The sequence below is a fragment of the Chiloscyllium plagiosum genome, unplaced genomic scaffold (genome assembly GCF_037043375.1).
Source record: "Chiloscyllium plagiosum isolate Xiang-an unplaced genomic scaffold, Cpla_swu_hap1 HiC_scaffold_2, whole genome shotgun sequence".
Classification (NCBI taxonomy): Eukaryota; Metazoa; Chordata; class Chondrichthyes; order Orectolobiformes; family Hemiscylliidae; genus Chiloscyllium; species Chiloscyllium plagiosum.
Window position 1 is genome coordinate 44,803,349 of NW_028270140.1, and position 18,588 is coordinate 44,821,936.

At 42.0% G+C, this 18,588-nt stretch overlaps 1 protein-coding gene across 5 annotated transcripts in view; it reads left to right on the top strand.

Moving 5' to 3' along the window:
- Positions 1-18,588, top strand: part of LOC122562420 (tyrosine-protein kinase JAK2) — a 270,607-nt gene that overhangs the window by 239,361 nt on the left and 12,658 nt on the right. For all 5 annotated transcript variants that reach the window (XM_087996459.1, XM_087996471.1, XM_087996450.1 and 2 more), the window contains 7 exons: positions 1,677-1,815; positions 4,618-4,769; positions 5,287-5,437; positions 13,508-13,644; positions 14,125-14,314; positions 15,888-16,012; positions 17,782-17,954. In XM_087996459.1, coding sequence (XP_087852585.1) covers positions 1,677-1,815; positions 4,618-4,769; positions 5,287-5,437; positions 13,508-13,644; positions 14,125-14,314; positions 15,888-16,012; positions 17,782-17,954 — 1,067 coding nt within the window. The remainder of the gene's footprint in view (positions 1-1,676; positions 1,816-4,617; positions 4,770-5,286; positions 5,438-13,507; positions 13,645-14,124; positions 14,315-15,887; positions 16,013-17,781; positions 17,955-18,588) is intronic.

Below are 18,588 nucleotides of genomic sequence, written 5' to 3' on the forward strand. Positions count from 1 at the left end.
TGAGGCAGCAGTGCTAACCACTGAACCACCATGCCACCCCAAAAATGATTGTTGTGAATAAGGAAATGGGAATCATGAACAGATGTTTTGATTTTTGTGATAAGCAGAAGTTGCACACTTGAGAGAATTTTAACTGTGTGCTTATAAAGATGAGGAAATAAATATTATATGAGATGAAACTTTGAAAAAATTAAGCTAAATTAAATCTGACAAAACCTCAGGACTTTGTGGTCTATTTCCTCGGTTCTAAAAGAGAGTTGTAGAAATTGTGGAAGCTCTGACTATGCTTTTCAAAATATCCCAGAATCTTGACTGGTCCAAACAGATTATAAGTTAGCAAATGTGACGCCACAATTTAAGAGAGTGGAGGGAAAGAAAATGAAGAACTGTGGGCTAGTGAGCCCAGTATCAATTATTAAGAAAACACTAGCATCTGTTATTAAGGATTCCTAGCAATACACTTAAATAATCACAATAAGATTAGACAAATCCAACATGGTTTTATGAAAAGGAAATTGTATTTGAGTCTTTTGAAGATGTAACTGGTACAGTTGATAAAAGAGAATCAGTAGGTGTAATGCATCTGGATTTCCAAAAGGAGTTCAATAATGTTCCATGAAAAAGATGATGAGCAAAATAAGTGCTCATGGATTTGGGGAATGTCTTGGCGTGGAAAAAAAGGTTTGGGCAATAGACAGGAAGCAAAGTGTAGACATAAGTAGGGCAGTCTCAAGTTGGAAGACACTGACTCGTGAAATTCTGCAGACATCAGTTTTGGGTATTTAGCTGTGTACAATTTATATTAATGATTTGAATAAAAATGGAGATTACTGAAATCCATGCTACAATATTGACTTTAGTGAAAGCACACCTAGAGGACTGTGTGTAGCTTTGGTGTTCACATCTAAGCAAGGATATATTTGCGTCTGAGGCAATACAGTGAAAGTTCACTAGATTAGTGCCTTGGAGGAGACATTGACTAAATTTATTCAGCCACCTATTTAGAACAATATTGTTTTGCACTTAGATGACTGAGAAGTGATCTCATTGAAATATACAAAGGAGACTTGACAAGTGTTGATAGAGAGATTTTTTTTCTGCTAGTGAGAAAATCTGAAACAGAGAGACGCAGTCAGGGTAGGGGCTAATCATTTAAGACTGAGATGGGAGAAATTGCTTCACTGGAAGAGTGGTGAATCTTTGGAACTGTATAAGTCAGAGGGTTGCAGATGTTTAATGCACTTAGGCTCCAGATAGACAGATTTTGGACTCTCAAGGAATCGAGGGATGTGGGAAACAGTTGAAAAAGCGAAGTTGAAGGCCAGGTTGAGCCGTGATTGTATTGAATGGTGGAGTAGCTTTAAAGATCGCATGCTGTAGTCCTGCTCCTACTTCTTATTTTTCTTTGCCAATCTCATTAAAGTGATCCCTCTGGCTCTTGATCCTTCTGACAATGGGAACAGTTTCATCTTCTCTGGATATCTATATCTGGACTCATTACTTTGAACACTTTTATGAAACCTTTACTCCACCTGACCTTTACCAAGGAGAGACCCTCAATGGTCGATCCACATAGCTAAAGCCCTTCATCCTAGAAATGTTTCTCGTAAATTTTAAGCTTGAGGCCATTTTGTTTTTGGCTTTTGTTGCGATTCTGACACTTCTTCCAAATGTAGGAAGACCGAAACCTTGTCCATGGAAATGTATGCGCCAAGAATGTCCTGATGATCAGGGAAGAGGACCGGAAAACTGGAAACCCTCCATTTATAAAGCTTGCTGATCCTGGAGTCGTTATGATGGTTCTACCGAAAGATGGTAAGGATCTCTAATTAGACCCAGGCTTTAATGGATATTGACTTAGTCAGTTGTGGAGTGTGTGTACATTTTTGGGTTTTTTTTTAAGCTTTGTTTATGTCAAAACTCTTATGTTATTTAATTCAGGTTTCCACTCCACAATTGTTTGGAAGCTTGTTTTCGGCACATTTTAGAACTGGTGTCGTATTTCAACCAAAACTAGAAACACTACTTTCCTATCATGGGCACCTAACCTCCAGCTAACACAATGGCTTATTGATGACCTCAATGTTAATTCATGTTGATTCCATGTTCTCCATTTTAAATCTCCACACTGATCCCCTGCTGTCTACGCACTTCCAAACACATGCATGCACAGTGTTGTACTCTGTGAACAAAACTTGTATTACTCTTCCTCCATGAATTTGTGTGCTTAAAATCTGTGTAACAACAGATTGGATTGTTAAAACTACTATTAAGTATTTGGAATGAGCTTCTTGAGTTTGCTGTCGCACATATGGGTGTTCTTTCATTGGGCACCATTTGACTTCAATTATCTGCAGTATGGCACTAAGTGATCATCTAAAGAGCTAGCGCAGCCATGATAGGCTAAATGACCGCCTCCTGTGCTGCAATAACTTTAATGTTATTTATTCCATAGTGCTTGTGTTTGTTTGACTTATCCTGAGAAATGCCATTCCAACTGTGAGGTCTTTTGACCTCTTTGGGGAGTGTTAATGGGGATGCAGTTTTAGTTCTAATTCGACATAGAATTAATATAATCTCAATGCTTCAATCTCCTGCCTACATTGCAGAAGAACTTTTACTGAGAATGTTTATTTGGGAGTACTAGCTTTCAGAGCACTGCTCCTTCACTAGGTAGCTGTGGAGTGATCCTGATGAAGGAGCAACGCTGTGAAAGCTAGTGCTTCCAATTAAACCTGTTGGACTATAACCTGGTATTGTGTGATTTTTAACTTTGTCCGCCCCAGTCCAATACCGGCACCTCCACATCATTACTGAGAATGTTAATAGGCTTAATTAATAGGCTTTGCTATTTTTATTGGACTACCTACAAGCTTAATATATTTTCTGATACTTGATATGTAAACTGATAACTTGCCGTCCATTTTAAATGGAAATCACTGTAAAACAGTTTCTCTACCTTGCTCTCATTCCTTCTTCTCTCCTTAAGTTCATTTTGAAATGGAATACTGTTGACAAGTGCCCCTGGAATCCTAATGTTTCAACGTATAAAATGCTCATGTGAGACAAGGGGGAAAACATATATAGATCAAGTCCCAGTCTCTCTCCACTTGGACCATAAGAACCATAAACAAAACAAATTATAATAGGTGAATGCCGTATTTGTGCTGCAATACTAGGGGAAGCGCTTGTTTCATATGTGCAGTTGCTGCCTCTGTCAGTGTCACACTGTCAGCTGCTTAGATAAAATGAACAAATTAGTTCAACCGAGACTAACAGTGAAGTTCAGTTTAGGGTTGTGCTGTCCTTAAACAACTGCAAGTTCTAGTCATATTATTTTCAACTGTTTACTCCATAGAACTTATGATTCAGTAAATGATGAAAATATATACAGGTGGTTCTGCCACAATATGTGTTTTGTAAATGTGAATTCGCTATAATGCGATTCCGCCTCAATAGTTTAAATGGTGCTGCTATTATGCGATTTTCTTATAACACAGGATTGCACAAGAATGGAACTATTACTTTTAGCAGAACTGACTATAATCAGGAAACTTCAGTAAATGACATTTCCAACATTTGATGAATTCAGAAAAGATTCGTTGTAAATTCTAATTTGATGAATCTTCTCAATTTTAAAAAAATCAATAACAGAAAGTTCAAAAATAGTAAAGAAAACCAATTTTTTACCAAACTTTGAACTTGAACCCATGACCTTTGGATCAAGAGTCCCATATCTAATAACTACAAAGTTTTATTGTTAGAGATAATGATCAAATTCCAGTGTTCTAAAGAGTTTGCACCATGAATGTTCCATTCCGTCTGGTGACCGAGAGGTACTTGAGGACGAGAGGCAGGAAAGGGAATAACGATAAGTGTGCCCTCTAGTGTTAGGGATCTGTGGTATGGGGAAAGACAGAAAATGTTAAATTTCACAGTCCACAAGGCTTCATCTGCAAGGTGACCTTCTAAAGATGTGTGCAATTGTTAACAGTGCACAAGATGTTTTACCCAAAGTATTAATCTACATTAATTAATGGGCTAAAGATAGTAAAAGTTCATCTTTGAACATTCGCTTTCTGCCATCATGTGATTGACATGTGAATTAAACCTCCGAATGCGGTATAGTTCTGGAATTACATTTAAGGAGCAACTGATTCTGCATTTGAATCTAAGAATATCTTCAGATGGATAGTTCAAATGGGCCAGATACATTGTTGTCTCTAAGTATTTTCTGAATAAAGAGGGTCAGTATTTTGTTTGACTACAGCACCACAAGAACTTTTTCCAGTTATTCAACAAAACAAGCACTGATATGATGTTTTTGCCAGAGTTAAGAGAAACTATGAAAATAAATGTGGTTTCTGAAAGGCTGTGTCTCTGAAGGATTTGGAGGAGGCAGTATGTTTAGGAACCTTCATCCTCATGTAGAAGTCAAGTGGCTTATTTGTATTCAAGTAATAAGATTGTCAATAACCAGTTTCAACTTCATTCCATTTTAATCAGAAAGCCCTTGTTTATGTTTCACGTTGTACAGTATTGTGATCAAGTTAATTTTGGTGCCTCACTCTCCATTGGCCTGCTGTTTGTAGTGTGATAAACTGTTTCATTTTGCAGTTCTCATTGAACGCATTCCCTGGGTGCCACCAGAATGCATCGAGGATCCCAAGAACTTGAGTCTGGCGACAGACAAATGGAGTTTTGGTGCCACTTTGTGGGAGATTTGCAGTGGTGGAGATAAACCACTGGGCCCATTTGATTCCACGCGGGTAAGTTACACTGAACGCAAATACAAACTGCTTTTTATGACAGTGTGAAAACAGCAACTAGAAAATAACTCTGCTTGGAAGGACCATGATGGGCAAGGATTACTGTCTGTTTCCACTCCTGATGGGTGTCTGCGCATGACGTTAAATAAAATAAGGGGGGACTACAACCATGGGTACCCTCAGCAGATCAGGTGGCATCTGCAGGAAGAAAAGACATTATTTCTTGCAAATATTACCATTTCAACAAACAAGATCTAACTATGAAATGTTGCTTTTAAGTCAAAGATAAATAAAGAGATCAAATTCATTGTAAAGTAATACTAGCAGACACATCTTAATTTATAGATAGGATGTCACTTACAATAATAATGGATACACCCACTTTGACTTTGTGTATTTTATGTACAATTTTTAGTATTTTGAAGCTGAGCAGAAACTTGACCATTCCTGAAGTTTGTGGCAAGTAATATTAAATTATCTCTAATTTGTGTTAAAATTGTGCTTTTTGTTTGAACAGAAGCTGCAGTTTTATGAAGATAAGCATCAACTTCCTGCACTTAAGTGGCTAGAGCTAGCCAATCTCATCAATCTCTGCATGAATTATGATCCAGACTTCAGGCCTTCATTTCGTGTCATTATACGTGACCTGAACAGCCTTTTTACCCCAGGTAGGTGACTCACACCTCTTCCTCTTCCTGAAGTAGACCAAACTGGACCATCTCCCTTTATTACTGTCATTGGATTGCTGGTTTGTTTTACAAATGTCAGTTCTTCTGGAAATACATTTGGTTTGCACAAGCTGGGTCGGTATTATGTTTTTTTGGTGGATTGATGGAGGAAGTACAAAAAGTGAATGGTCCACTCACCTCTACCTTCTCAGATCTGTTGAACCATAAAAAGGCCACGGCATCGAAAGAGGCCATTTGGCCCATTATGTCTGTGCAGTTGAATGAACTAATAAACTTCAAAGTTTGTGCGAAGATTTGTAGCTCGGGTGCTCGTTGCTGTGGTTCTGTTCGCCGAGCTGGAAGTTTTTGTTGCAAACGTTTCGTCCCCTGGCTAGGCGACATCATCAGTGCTTGGGAGCCTCCTGCGAAGCGCTTCTTTGATGTTTCCTCCGGTGTTTATAGTGGTCTGTCCCTGCCGCTTCCGGTTGTCAGTTTCAGCTGTCCGCTGTAGTGGTTGGTATATTGGGTCCAGGTCGATGTGTTTGTTGATGGAGTTTGTGGATGAATGCCATGCCTCTAGGAATTCCCTGGCTGTTCTCTGTCTGGCTTGCCCTATGATAGTAGTGTTGTCCCAGTCGAATTCATGTTGCTTGTTGTCTGCACGTGTGGCTACTAAGGATAGCTGGTCGTGTCGTTTCGTGGCTAGTTGATGTTCATGTATGCGGATTGCTAGCTGTCTTCCTGTTTGTCCTATATAGTGTTTTGTGCAGTCCTTGCATGGTATTTTGTACACTACATTCGTCTTGCTCATGTTGGGTATCGGGTCCTTCGTTCTGGTGAGTTGTTGTCTGAGTGTGGCTGTTGGTTTGTGTGCCATTATGAGTCCTAGGGGTCGCAGTAGTCTGGCTGTCAGTTCCGAGATGCTCCTGATGTATGGTAGTGTGGCTCGTCCTTTTGGTTGTGGTATGTCCTTGTTCCATGGTCTTTCTCTTAGGCATCTGCTGATGAAGTTGCGCGGGTATCCGTTTTTGGCGAATACCTTGTATAGCTGTTCCTCTTCTTCTTTTTGCAGTTCTGGTGTACTGCAGTGTGTTGTGGCCCTTTTGAATAGTGTCCTGATGCAGCTTCGTTTGTGTGTGTTGGGTTGGTTACTTTCATAGTTTAGGACTTGGTCTGTGTGTGTGGCTTTCCTGTATACTCTTGTAGTGAATTCTCCGTTCGGTGTTCTCTGTACCATCACGTCTAGGAATGGGAGTTGGCTATCCTTTTCTTCTTCTCTCGTGAATCGGATTCCTGTGAGTGTGGCGTTGATGATCCGGTGTGTTTTTTCTATTTCTGTGTTTTTAATGATTACAAACGTGTCATCGACATATCTGACCCAGAGTTTGGGTTGAATTTGTGGTAGGACTGTTTGTTCTAACCTTTGCATAACTGCCTCTGCTATGAGTCCCATGGGTGTTCCGTTGATTTGTTCGTATATCTGGTTGTTGAATGTGAAGTGTGTTGTGAGGCACAAGTCCAGTAGTTTAAGTATGCCGTCTTTGTTGATAGGTTCAGCGTCCTGTTGTCTGTTCTGTATGTCCAGTAGGTTGGCTATTGTTTCTCTGGCTAGGGTTTTGTCAATCGAAGTGAACAGTGCCGTCACGTCGAATGATATCATGGTTTCTTCTTTGTCTATGTGTATATTTCTGATGATGTCCAAGAATTCCTGTGTTGATTGTATAGAGTGTTTGGATCCGCTGACCAGGTGTTTCAGTTTCTGTTGTAGTTCTTTGGCCAGTTTGTATGATGGTGTCCCTGGCAGTGATACTATGGGTCTGAGTGGGATGTCTGGTTTGTGTACTTTAGGTAATCCATAGAATCTGGGGGTGTTGTTGCTTTCCGGTTTCATTCTTTGTAGGTCAGCTCTGGTTATCTGTCCGTTTTTTTGTAGATTCCTTACTGTGTTATTTATCCTATTGGTGAGTTGTGGTGTGGGGTCAAATTCCTTCATTTGGTAGGTGTTGGTATCTGCAAGTAGTTGTTGTGCTTTTTGGATGTACTCTGCTTTGTCCAGGATGACCGTCATTCTGCCTTTATCTGCTGGTAGTATGATTATGTTCTTATCGTTTCTTAGTGATTTCAGTGCTTCCCTCTCCTTGGTGTTGAGGTTATGTGTTTGTCTTTTCCTTATTATCATAGGTACGACAGTTTGTCTCACTGTTTGTTGTGTCTCTTCTGTCAGTCCATTGTTCCTGAGTGTGCATTCTAGTGCTGCTAGGAAGTCTGCTGTCTTGGCGTCCCTGTGGTTGTAGTTGAGCCCCTTGGCCAGTATTGTTCTTTCCGTGTCTGTGAGCTCTCTGTGGGAGAGGTTTTTAACCCAGGTGTGTGTTGTAGTGTCCTCTTTGTTGTGTGTTAGTTTGGCCATTTTTTCTTTTAGTGCCGTTTTTTTGCGGTGTGTAGTCCTGTTCTGTCCTATGGTGACAGCCTGTTCTATGGTCCGGGTCCATTCCTGATTCGTGGTTTTTGAAATTAACGACTTTTGGCGCGCAATTTCATGTCTGTATCTGTGAAGTCGGTTGTGTGCGTCTGTGATCATTACCTGGATCATCCTGAATCCGTTCTGCTTGGCTGTTTCCCTGGCTTGTGGGTTGTTGACTGGCGGTCTGTATCTGACACATTGTGGAAGGATTCGATTCTTTCGGCATTCATGCAGGAACCAGAGTTGTTCGTATGTGGCGCTTAGTCGGTTAGCGCAGGATTCCCATTTCCTGGCTTGTCTCAGCGTCTCTCACCCGTAAGTGTTCAAAGTTCGTGCGAAGATTTGTAGCTCAGGTGCTCGTTGCTGTGGTTCTGTTCGCCGAGCTGGAAATTTTTGTTGCAAACGTTTCGTCCCCTGGCTAGGCGACATCATCAGCAACACAGGAATTCTTGGACATCATCAGAAATATACACATAGACAAAGAAGAAACCGTGATATCATTCGACGTGACGGCACTGTTCACTTCGATTGACAAAACCCTAGCCAGAGGATAGCCAAGGATAGCCAACTCCCATTCCTAGACGTGATGGTACAGAGAACACCGAACGGAGAATTCACTACAAGGGTATACAGTAAAGCCACACACACAGACCAAGTCCTAAACTATGAAAGTAACCACCCCAACACACACAAACGAAGCTGCATCAGGACACTATTCAAAAGGGCCACAACACACTGCAGTACAACAGAACTGCAAAAAGAAGAGGAGGAACACCTGTACAAGGTATTCGCCAAAAACGGATACCCGCGCAACTTCATCAACAGATGCCTAAGAGAAAGACCACGGAACGAGGACATACCACAACCAAAAGGACTAGCCACACTACCATACATCAGGAGCATCTCGGAACTGACAGCCAGACTACTGCGACCCCTAGGACTCATAACGGCACACAAACCAACAGCCACGCTCAGACAACAACTCACCAGAACAAAGGACCCGATACCCAACATGAGCAAAACTAATGTAGCGTACAAAATACCATGCAAGGACTGCACTAAACACTATATAGGACAAACAGGAAGACAGCTAGCAATCCGCATACATGAACATCAACTAGCCACGAAACGACACGACCAGCTATCCTTAGTAGCCACACGTGCAGACAACAAGCAACATGAATTCGACTGGGACAACACTACTATCATAGGGCAAGCCAGACAGAGAACAGCCAGGGAATTCCTAGAGGCATGGCATTCATCCACAAACTCCATCAACAAACACATCGACCTGGACCCAATATGCCAACCACTACAGCGGACAGCTGAAACTGACAACCGGAAGCGGCAGGGACAGACCACTATAAACACCGGAGGAAACATCAAAGAAGCGCTTCGCAGGAGGCTCCCAAGAACTGATGATGTCGCCTAGCCAGGGGACGAAACGTTTGCAACAAAAACTTCCAGCTCGGCGAACAGAACCACAGGAACTAATAAACTACCCATGCTGATCCCATTTATCAGCACCTGGTCCATACCCTTGCAGGTACAGCATTTCAGATGCAGAACCAGATTCTTTTTCAATGGTTGAAAGTTTTTGTCTCAACCACCAAACTAGACTGTGAATTCCAGACACTGAGTAAAAACATTTTTTTCCCTCCTGTCCCCTTGATTTCTTGTACATATCACCTCAAATCTGTGCTTACTGGTAATAGACCTTCTACTAGGGGATACAGGCGTTCCCTCTCCACTGTCCATTATTTTATGCACCTTAATTAAATCAGCCCTCAGCCTTCTCTCTTCTAATGAAAACAGCACTAGCCTGCACATAGATTCGTTTTAGTTGCAGTTTTCAAGGCCTGGCAATGTTAGATTAGATTAGATTCCCTGCAGTGTGGAAACAGGCCCTTCGGCCCAACAAGTCCCACCAACCCTCCGAAGAGTAACCCACCCAGACCCATTTCCCTCTGACTAACACACACATAACCTATGGGCAATTTAGAATGGCCAATTCACCTAACCTGCACATCTTTGTGACTGTGGGAGGAAACCGGAGCACCCGGAGGAAACCCACGCAGACACGGGGTGAATGTGCAAACTACACACTGACAGTCGCCCGAGGCTGGAATCGAACCTGGGACCCTGTGCTGTGCGACAGCAGTGCTAACCACTGTGCCACCATGCCACCTATTATGATAAGTTGCCTCTCTACTCCCTTTATGGAAATCATATCCTTCCGCTAATGGAGTGAACAGACTGTCCATAAAACTGCAGCTATGGCCTAACCAGAGTTTTATATACAACAGCAGTTCAATACTTCACCTCATGAAGGGAACATCCCATAAGCTTTCTTTAGCAACTTATCTGTCTTTACCGCCACCTTCAGATATGTCAACTTTGATCACGGGATAGAGGAGACACTGACAAGACTGGCTCTCGTTGTCTTGAAGTTATTAACCAACCAACCATACTGTTTGGGACTAGCATGAGGTATAGGCTGGACTGAAGGTGATTCTTTGCTGAAGGACATGAGTAACTAGTTGATTCACAAGCTTCATCCAAGCTTGAGAAAAGTTGGAAAGCTACTAGCCACTATACAAGATATAAATCAAAACTTTTCTTTTCTTTTTAAGTAAAATTTCAAAAGCTGTAGATCTAAAAGAAATTTGAAATTGCTGGAAATGAACAGTCAACATCATAAGGAGGATATGGGCCATGCTATTACAGTTTAGATGAGATCTGAAGACCAAATGAGTAGTAAAAATTTTATTAAGGTAAGGAAAATAGAAGGAAGATTAGTTTGGAGAAGGTAAAGATTTGGCACATATGTTATTTGTGAAGAGAGTTAATGGGGAGAACATGTGCTTAATTTCTTTTAAAAAAAGAAATTTGGGTTCGTTTGAGGTGATGCAGAGCCTCAAAAAGGACTAAGTAGTGTGTCAGTAGTGGAAGCTGGGAAGATTGACGAACTTGCACACAAATAGCAAGAAAAAAAGGGAAAATCTGCAAATTCCCCAGGAATGAAGTTATAATAGCAAATACTGTAGAAACATAGTTTTATTTCTCCTTTTTTTTATTAAGATATGATGTAATCTTATTGCTGAGATTTGGTCCAATTACCCTATTAGCAGGACATGTTCTTAGGTGGAATCTTCATAAGTGTACCAAATCTTACAAAAGAAAACTTGTTTTTCATGGATGCCAGACGTGAGCCTTCCTGAAAGAGGAGACCAACTTCCTAAGTAGATTTTAAATGTGAACTTGAAGAGAATAGTAAGAATCATCTGGACCAGAAAGATAACATGGTGACGTGCTGACGAGAGTGAATGAACAAAATAAGGTGTAAATCCTATTTAGGAGACACATTAAAAGAAACAGATTTAACAAACATCGTTAGTGATGTTATGGACGGTTGAAGAGAAAAGACGAAGAAGGGAATGTCAATGTTGGATGTTTTTTAAAAATAATGAAGGACGTTATTGCCCAATGAAAAGCATGGCACAGGATAGAGGTATGGAAAAAAAAATGTGCTGGTCATGACAGCCTGATTTTCAGGAGGGTACCACTTTATTGCGAGTCAACTTTTATATAAAAAAAAACAGAGAAGGTATTTGTTGTTTTATTTAAGCAGGTAGTTTTCCAGATAATCTTTGTGTTACAATGTTCCAAATGACTCTTCTCTGCACATCTTGTAGAATATTAGTTTGCTTTTTGACACTTTGCTGTATTGAGATTAGGTTTACACTATAGAAGGAAGAGGCAGATTCAATGAGGGAGTTTCACGGATCCGTGCAGTTATTAGGGTGTAAACCAGCATGACTCTCTTGCTGGGCAAAACATTTTAGATCAGTTTGACAATCAGAAAAATCAGTTTGAAAGCTGGTGTTCACTAAGGTAGACTTAAAATGAGAAATTGCTACTCTGGCATCTAGACCTCAATGCTTGCTTCAAAAGCACAGATATTTAGAGAGTCTGCAGTGCTATGAAATTGAGGCCAATGACATCAAACCACAGAGTGCAGATTCACATTTGAGCATTTTTCTCTCTTGGATTTTCCCTGTAAGTATTGTAAAGAAGGAGTGCTGCAGCTTCACAGATGATGGATTGAGGATTGGCTGTCTGACAGAAGGCAGAGAGTTGGGATAAAAGGTTCTTTTTCGGAATGGCAGCCGGTGACAAGCGGTGTCCCGCAGGGTTCAGTGTTGGGGCCGTAGCTGTTCACATTATATATTAATGATCTGGATGAAGGGACTGGGGGCATTCTAGTGAAGTTTGCCGATGATACGAAGTTAGGTGGACAGGCAGGTAGTACTGAGGAAGTGGGGAGGCTGCAGAAGGATCTAGACAGTTTGGGAGATTGGTCCAGGAAATGGCTGATGGAATTCAATGTGAGCAAATGCAAGGTCTTGCACTTTGGAAAAAAGAATACAAGCATGGACTACTTTCTAAACGGTGAGAAAATTTGTAAAGCCAAAGTACAGAGGGATCTGGGAGTGCTAGTCGAGGATTCTCTAAAGGTAAACATGCAGTTTGAGTCCATGATTAAGAAAGCGATGCAATGTTGTCATTTATCTCAAGGGGGTTGGAATATAAAAGCAATGTTGTGCTACTGAGACTTTATAAAGCTCTGGTTCGGCCCCATTTGGAGTACTGTATCCAGTTTTGGTCCCCACACCTCAGGAAGGACATACTGGCACTGGAGCGTGTCCAGCGGAGATTCACACGGATGATCCCTGGAATGGTAGGTCTAACATATGAGGAACGGCTGAGGATCCTGGGATTGTATTCATTGGAGTTTAGAAGATTAAGGGAAGATCTAATAGAAACTTACAAGATAATACATGGCTTGGAGAGGGTGGACGCTAGGAAATTGTTTCCATTAGGCGAGGAGACTAGGACCCGTGGACACAGCCTTAGAATTAGAGGGGGTAAATTCAGAACAGAAATGCGGAGACATTTCTTCAGGCAGAGAGTGGTGGGCCTGTCGAATTCATTGCCACAGAGTGCAGTGGAGGCTGGGATGCTAAATGTCTTCAAGGCAGCGATTGATAAATTCTTGATGTCACAAGGAATTAAGGGCTATGGGGAGAATGCGGGTAGGTGGAGTTGAAATGCCCATCAGCCATGATTGAATGGCGGAGTGGACTCGATGGGCCGAATGGCCTTACTTCCGCTCCGATGTCTTATGGTCTTATGGACCATAAACTGAGGCCTCATTAGCTCTCTCAAGTGGAAATGAAAGCCCCCAAGGCACCATCACAGTGAACGACAGGAGAACTGTCCTCAGTGCCCTGGCCACTACCCAACCTTGCATCAACATCCCAAATAAAATGAGTACTTAGCTTTCAGTTTGCTGTTTTTGGGAGCTTGCTGTTCATATATTGTCCGTGATGTTTCCTACTTTCAACAGTGACTATGTTGAAAGGTGTTATATTTAAAAAATGCTTCACTTGGATATAATTTGGGTCATCCTGTCGTTGTTAAAAGTGCCAAACATATGGAAGTGTGACACATCCAGGTAAGTATAAGAAGGCAAGACCTTAATTGGAGGACAGAATACCTGCCAAACTGAAAACTTGCTCCGTAACAGATTATTGTTTGTCCCACAGATTATGAGTTATTGGCTGAAAGTGACCTACTCCCGAACATGCGAGGTGGTGGGCTTGGCTTCCTTGGAGCTGGTACAAACCATGATGTTGTGCAGTTTGAGGAACGGCATCTCATATTTTTGCAACAGTTGGGCAAGGTAATTACATTTTTTTTTAACCACTTCAGTCTCTAAACCGGAATTCCAGTTTTCCAAATCTTCTTTTAACTGACAATTTACACATATGATGGAAGTATGCAGTTTTTGGACCATGTCAGCTCTATTAGCCCTACTAGGTCAATGTTCTGCATCATTGTCTTTCTGTAAGGAACCATACTACAGGAGCTGGGTTTGCAGAACCAATTGCTCTGGGGGAATGGAAACTAGACCAAAAACTCACCGATTCTGGTGACTTGACTTCTTTAAACTGAATTGTATCAGAAAGAATTCTTTTTATTTATATGTGCGAGTGTGAGGTTAGTGTGGAATCCTGGAGAGAACCTGGTAACACTCCCAGGAATGTTCCCATGATGTTCACGTTCAATATATTTTATCCGTGGAGTTTCATAGAAACAAAATGCATGAATAAATTTTACGTCCACTTGTGGCACTAAACAAGTGGTCTTCAAATCCAAACAGGGTAACTTTGGCAGTGTCGAGCTCTGCCGGTATGATCCACTCCAGGACAGCACAGGCGATGTGGTGGCTGTGAAGAAGCTACAACAGAGCACCGCAGAACACTTGCGTGACTTTGAAAGAGAAATTGAGATCCTCAAGTCCCTTCAGCACGACAACATTGTCAAGTACAAAGGAGTGTGCTACAGTGCTGGTAAGTGCAGTCAGTCTGAAAGATGAACTGGATGACATAACGTGTGAGGGACACCTCATATGACAGTCAAGCTGTGAACCTTCTAAGGTATTGCCTTGCCCCTTCACTGCCTTTTTAGGCTGCATTTTGTGAGCGGTGATGAAATCCTGTTGCCCAGAGATGTGACTGAGAGCCAACAAAGTTTCAGCTGGCAACATATGACTAATTTAAGAGGCCGCCATCAAGTTTAAAAGAAGTGGCCACAAATGGACAGTCAGACAGAACGTCACCAACTCGATGGCAAACCCCACCTCTCTCCTGTGCGATGGTGCGGGCCCCCTCTTTAGTTTATGGAGTGCCCATAATAATAGAAGCCCATCCCTAGCCAATTGGTGATACCAGCAGGATGAGGCCAGTGGGCATTACTTGCTACGTAAGGGCCACAGTTGACAGCAGTAAGGAAAGACTGCCCATCTTCCTTCCTGCCAGGCTGCTAATCAGGATGGAGGTGGGGAGGTATTTATGTGCCCTCTGAGCCAACCACAATGAGCTGTGTTAAATACCACTGTATAACACTTGAACAATAAGAAAGCTCTGCAAAGGCTGGTTTGTGGGAGCTGAGGAATATTGAGGGAGAAGCAAGGTTTTAATTGAGCAACTTAATTACACCCTGACCAGCAATTCTCACCAAATTTCTGGAAGAATTAGATCAGTTGCTCTATGCCGTGTTCTGTTTCCAAAGCATGGTAGGGCCCTGGAATTGGTTTGTATTAAATGTATGAGCTGACGCTGCTAGTTTGGACATTTTGATGCAACTTACTGGCCAAGACTGGCCAACGCTGACTGCGAAGCGAGTCTGGTTGGGTTGATGAGAAGGGAGGAGAGAAAATACAGGAAGGTGAGATGGATCCCAAACATTTCTAGAGGAGGCAAAGGGAGTAATTCGATTAGATTACTTACAGTGTGGAAACAGGCCCTTTGGCCCAACAAGTCCACACCGACCTGCTGAAGCACAACCCACCCACACCCATTCCTCTACATTTACCCTTTCACCTAATAGTGCAGGCAATTTAGCATGGCCAATTCATCTGACCTGCACATTTTTGGACTGTGGGAGGAAGCCGGAGCACCCGGAGGAAACCCACGCAGACACGGGGAGAGTGTGCAAACTCCACACAGTCGCCTGAGGTGGGAATTGAACCGGGTCTCTGGCGCTGTGAGGCAGCAGTGCTAACCACTGTGCCACCATGCCACCCATATTACCTTAATTGAAAAGCCTGCCGCCATCCTTTTACTACCCATGGGTTAGGCAGCCAGCCCCAAAATCTCAAACAACCTGCTGGCCCCATTTTTGCCATGGTCCTCAAAAAGCAGCATTAGGAGTCAGTTTTGTGCCTGCCTAGAAATGGACATTGTGACAGTGGCGGTGTGCAGTTTGGCAATCTGCGCAGTTCCAGGGGAGGTCAGATGCAGGCTATCACAGCCTGAAATTGATCACTCAATCACAGAGGTTATTGCATATGAACTGAACAACAGTGTTGGACTTCTCCCCGCTGATCCTCTCACACTTAGAGTATTGTTTTTGCTTCATTAGGACGGCGAAATTTGCGATTAATAATGGAGTACCTACCTCACGGCAGCTTGCGTGACTATTTACAGAAGAATAAAGAGCGGATTGATCACAAGAAACTGCTGGCATATGCTTCTCAGATCTGCAAGGTAATCCAATGCTTTCTACGAGTTGGTGGCCACCTAGTGTCAGTACCAAGTACTGCCCAGATTCATACTGTAGCAACTGCTCAGGGGAGATGTCCTGTCATCGGCTAGAATTAGGACTCCAATGAATTGGTGGCTTTCTCATTGTTAATCAAAGAGATGAGTGCATAGCTGGAGACGGAGTCCAGAGAGAAAGGAATAGGCACACGAGGGGATTATTGATAGTAGGCCAGGTCAGAAGCTGAGTACATGACAATGAGAGCTTAGCGTAGTTTAGATTAGATCCCCTACAGTATGGAAACAGGCCCTTTGTCCCAACAAGTCCACGCCAACCCTCCGAATAGTAACCCACTCAGATCTATTCCCCTACCCTAGTTGTCTAATGCATCTAACATTATGTTAGTATAACACAGTGGACAATTTAGTATGGCCATTTCACCTGACCTTATCATCTTTGGATTGTGGGAGGAAACCCACGCAGGCACTAGGAGAATGTGCAAACTCCAGATAGACAGTCGCTCGAGGTGGGAATCAAACCCAGGATCCTGGCGCTGTGAGGCAGCAGTGCTAACCGCTGAGCTACAGTGCTGCCCGAGAGAGAACTGATTAGGCTCTGCTGAAAGCAACCCATGTGGTGACATGACCAGGATATATGGGATGGATGAAAAAATAAATAAAAGGGCAGAACCAGGCTGTAACGTTGAGGGCTAGGGACTGTAAGGTTCCCAAGTGGAAAATGTGGTGCTGTTCTTCAAGTGTGCACTGAGGCTCATTGGAGCCCATTAGGCCTACAACAGAATTGTTGGCCAGCGAACATGGTCGAGTGCTGAAGTGGCAGGTGACTGGAAGCTCAGGGTCATTTTTGCAGACAGAATGTGGAAGCTCTGCAAAACACTCCCCCAGTCTGCATTTTGTCACCCAGTGTATCCCTACCTCTGAACCAGGAGACTTGGGTTCAAGTCCTACCTGCTATAGAGGCATATCATTACATCACTGACCCAGCTGATTACAAGTACACCAACCTTCTCTGAGTGCAGTCAGAACAAGCCTCTGTGAATGTTTCTATTCACTTTCACAAACTATAAAAAGAGTATCAGAGGGCAAGTGAACAGTTTACATATAAACTTGGAAAGGGCAATTTGTACTAGATGGAATCAATGATTTTGTATACCACAAGAGGGCAGCCTTTCTATATCTTGACTTGATGTAAATTTGAGATTTCTGTTCAGCTTCTTCCCTGTCCTGCTATGCCCTGATTTTCAGTGAAGAACGAAAATGTACTGAATCTGATGAATGGTGTTTTGATGCTTTTCGTAAACATTATAGAAACAGCATTTAGCCATTCAAGCCTGCTCTGTCATTATAGCAGGTCATGGCTCATTTGCAGCCTCACTGCATTTACCCACCTTTGGTCCATAGCCTTACTGGGAAAAAAAAACTATCCATCTGAATGGCCAATGTCTTAAATGCCTATAGCCTTTTGGAGATGATAGTTCCTGAATTCTATTGTCCTATCTATGGCAAAAATATTTTCCGATTCTGGTTTTGAATTGGGGCAGCCAAAGCTCCCTGCTCAACCAGACATTTATTTCCTGAGAGTTTGAGTTACTTATCATTTCATAAGATTAATAAAGCACAATCCCAAATGTCCTGGGAGGTTTGTGGTCGAAATTGTGTGCAGTTGGTCCATATTTCTAGCATATTCACACCAGTCACAAATGTACCATTTTCAAGTGAACGATAGCAAGCACTTTTGTTTTGCTTCCTCACAGGGAATGGAGTATCTAGGAACCAAGCGATATATACACAGAGATCTGGCAACACGGAACATTCTCGTAGAAAATGAGAACAGGGTGAAAATTGGTGATTTTGGCTTGACCAAAGTCTTGCCACAAGACAAGGAATATTACAAGGTGAAAGAGCCAGGAGAAAGTCCAATCTTTTGGTAAGCCCATAAGTCAATTTGAGGCATATGCCTTGCACAACCTTGTTAGGTAGTCTGATCCAGAATTAATAATGTTTGTTTTATGCTGTGAGGACATTTTTAGCAAAATGGTTTACCATTAAATTTTGGATTAACTGATTTGAATTATCCAGTAACTCAAAAGTGTTTTTGCAATACAGCAAATAGGAGTCCGCTGTTTAAAAATGGAATAATTTTGTTTTTGATAGATTCACACACAGTGACTTCCAAGTTAAAACTTTAGCAAATTTTAAAAATCTGCCTTTCAGCACATTGCAACCTACTCCTATTACTGCTCCCAAACTGCCTTGATGCAAGTGATATGGTCAGCACATTTCTACAAGTAAAGCCGAGAAACATCCTGAAGTAACTCAAATGATAAGAAAAAAACTGCAAATGATGTAAATCTGAAATAAATAGCGAATGCTGAAGTAACTTCAATCTTTGGAGAAAAACTGGTCACGTTTGTCTCCAGTAAATCTTCTATGCTAACCTCAAAATGTTAACCTGGTTTCTCTCTTCTGCAGCCAGACCTGTTGAGTTTCTTCAACATTCTCTGTATTTGATTCTAAAGTAACTAATTGATTTAGTGCAATTAATTTGAACGCTATCAAGG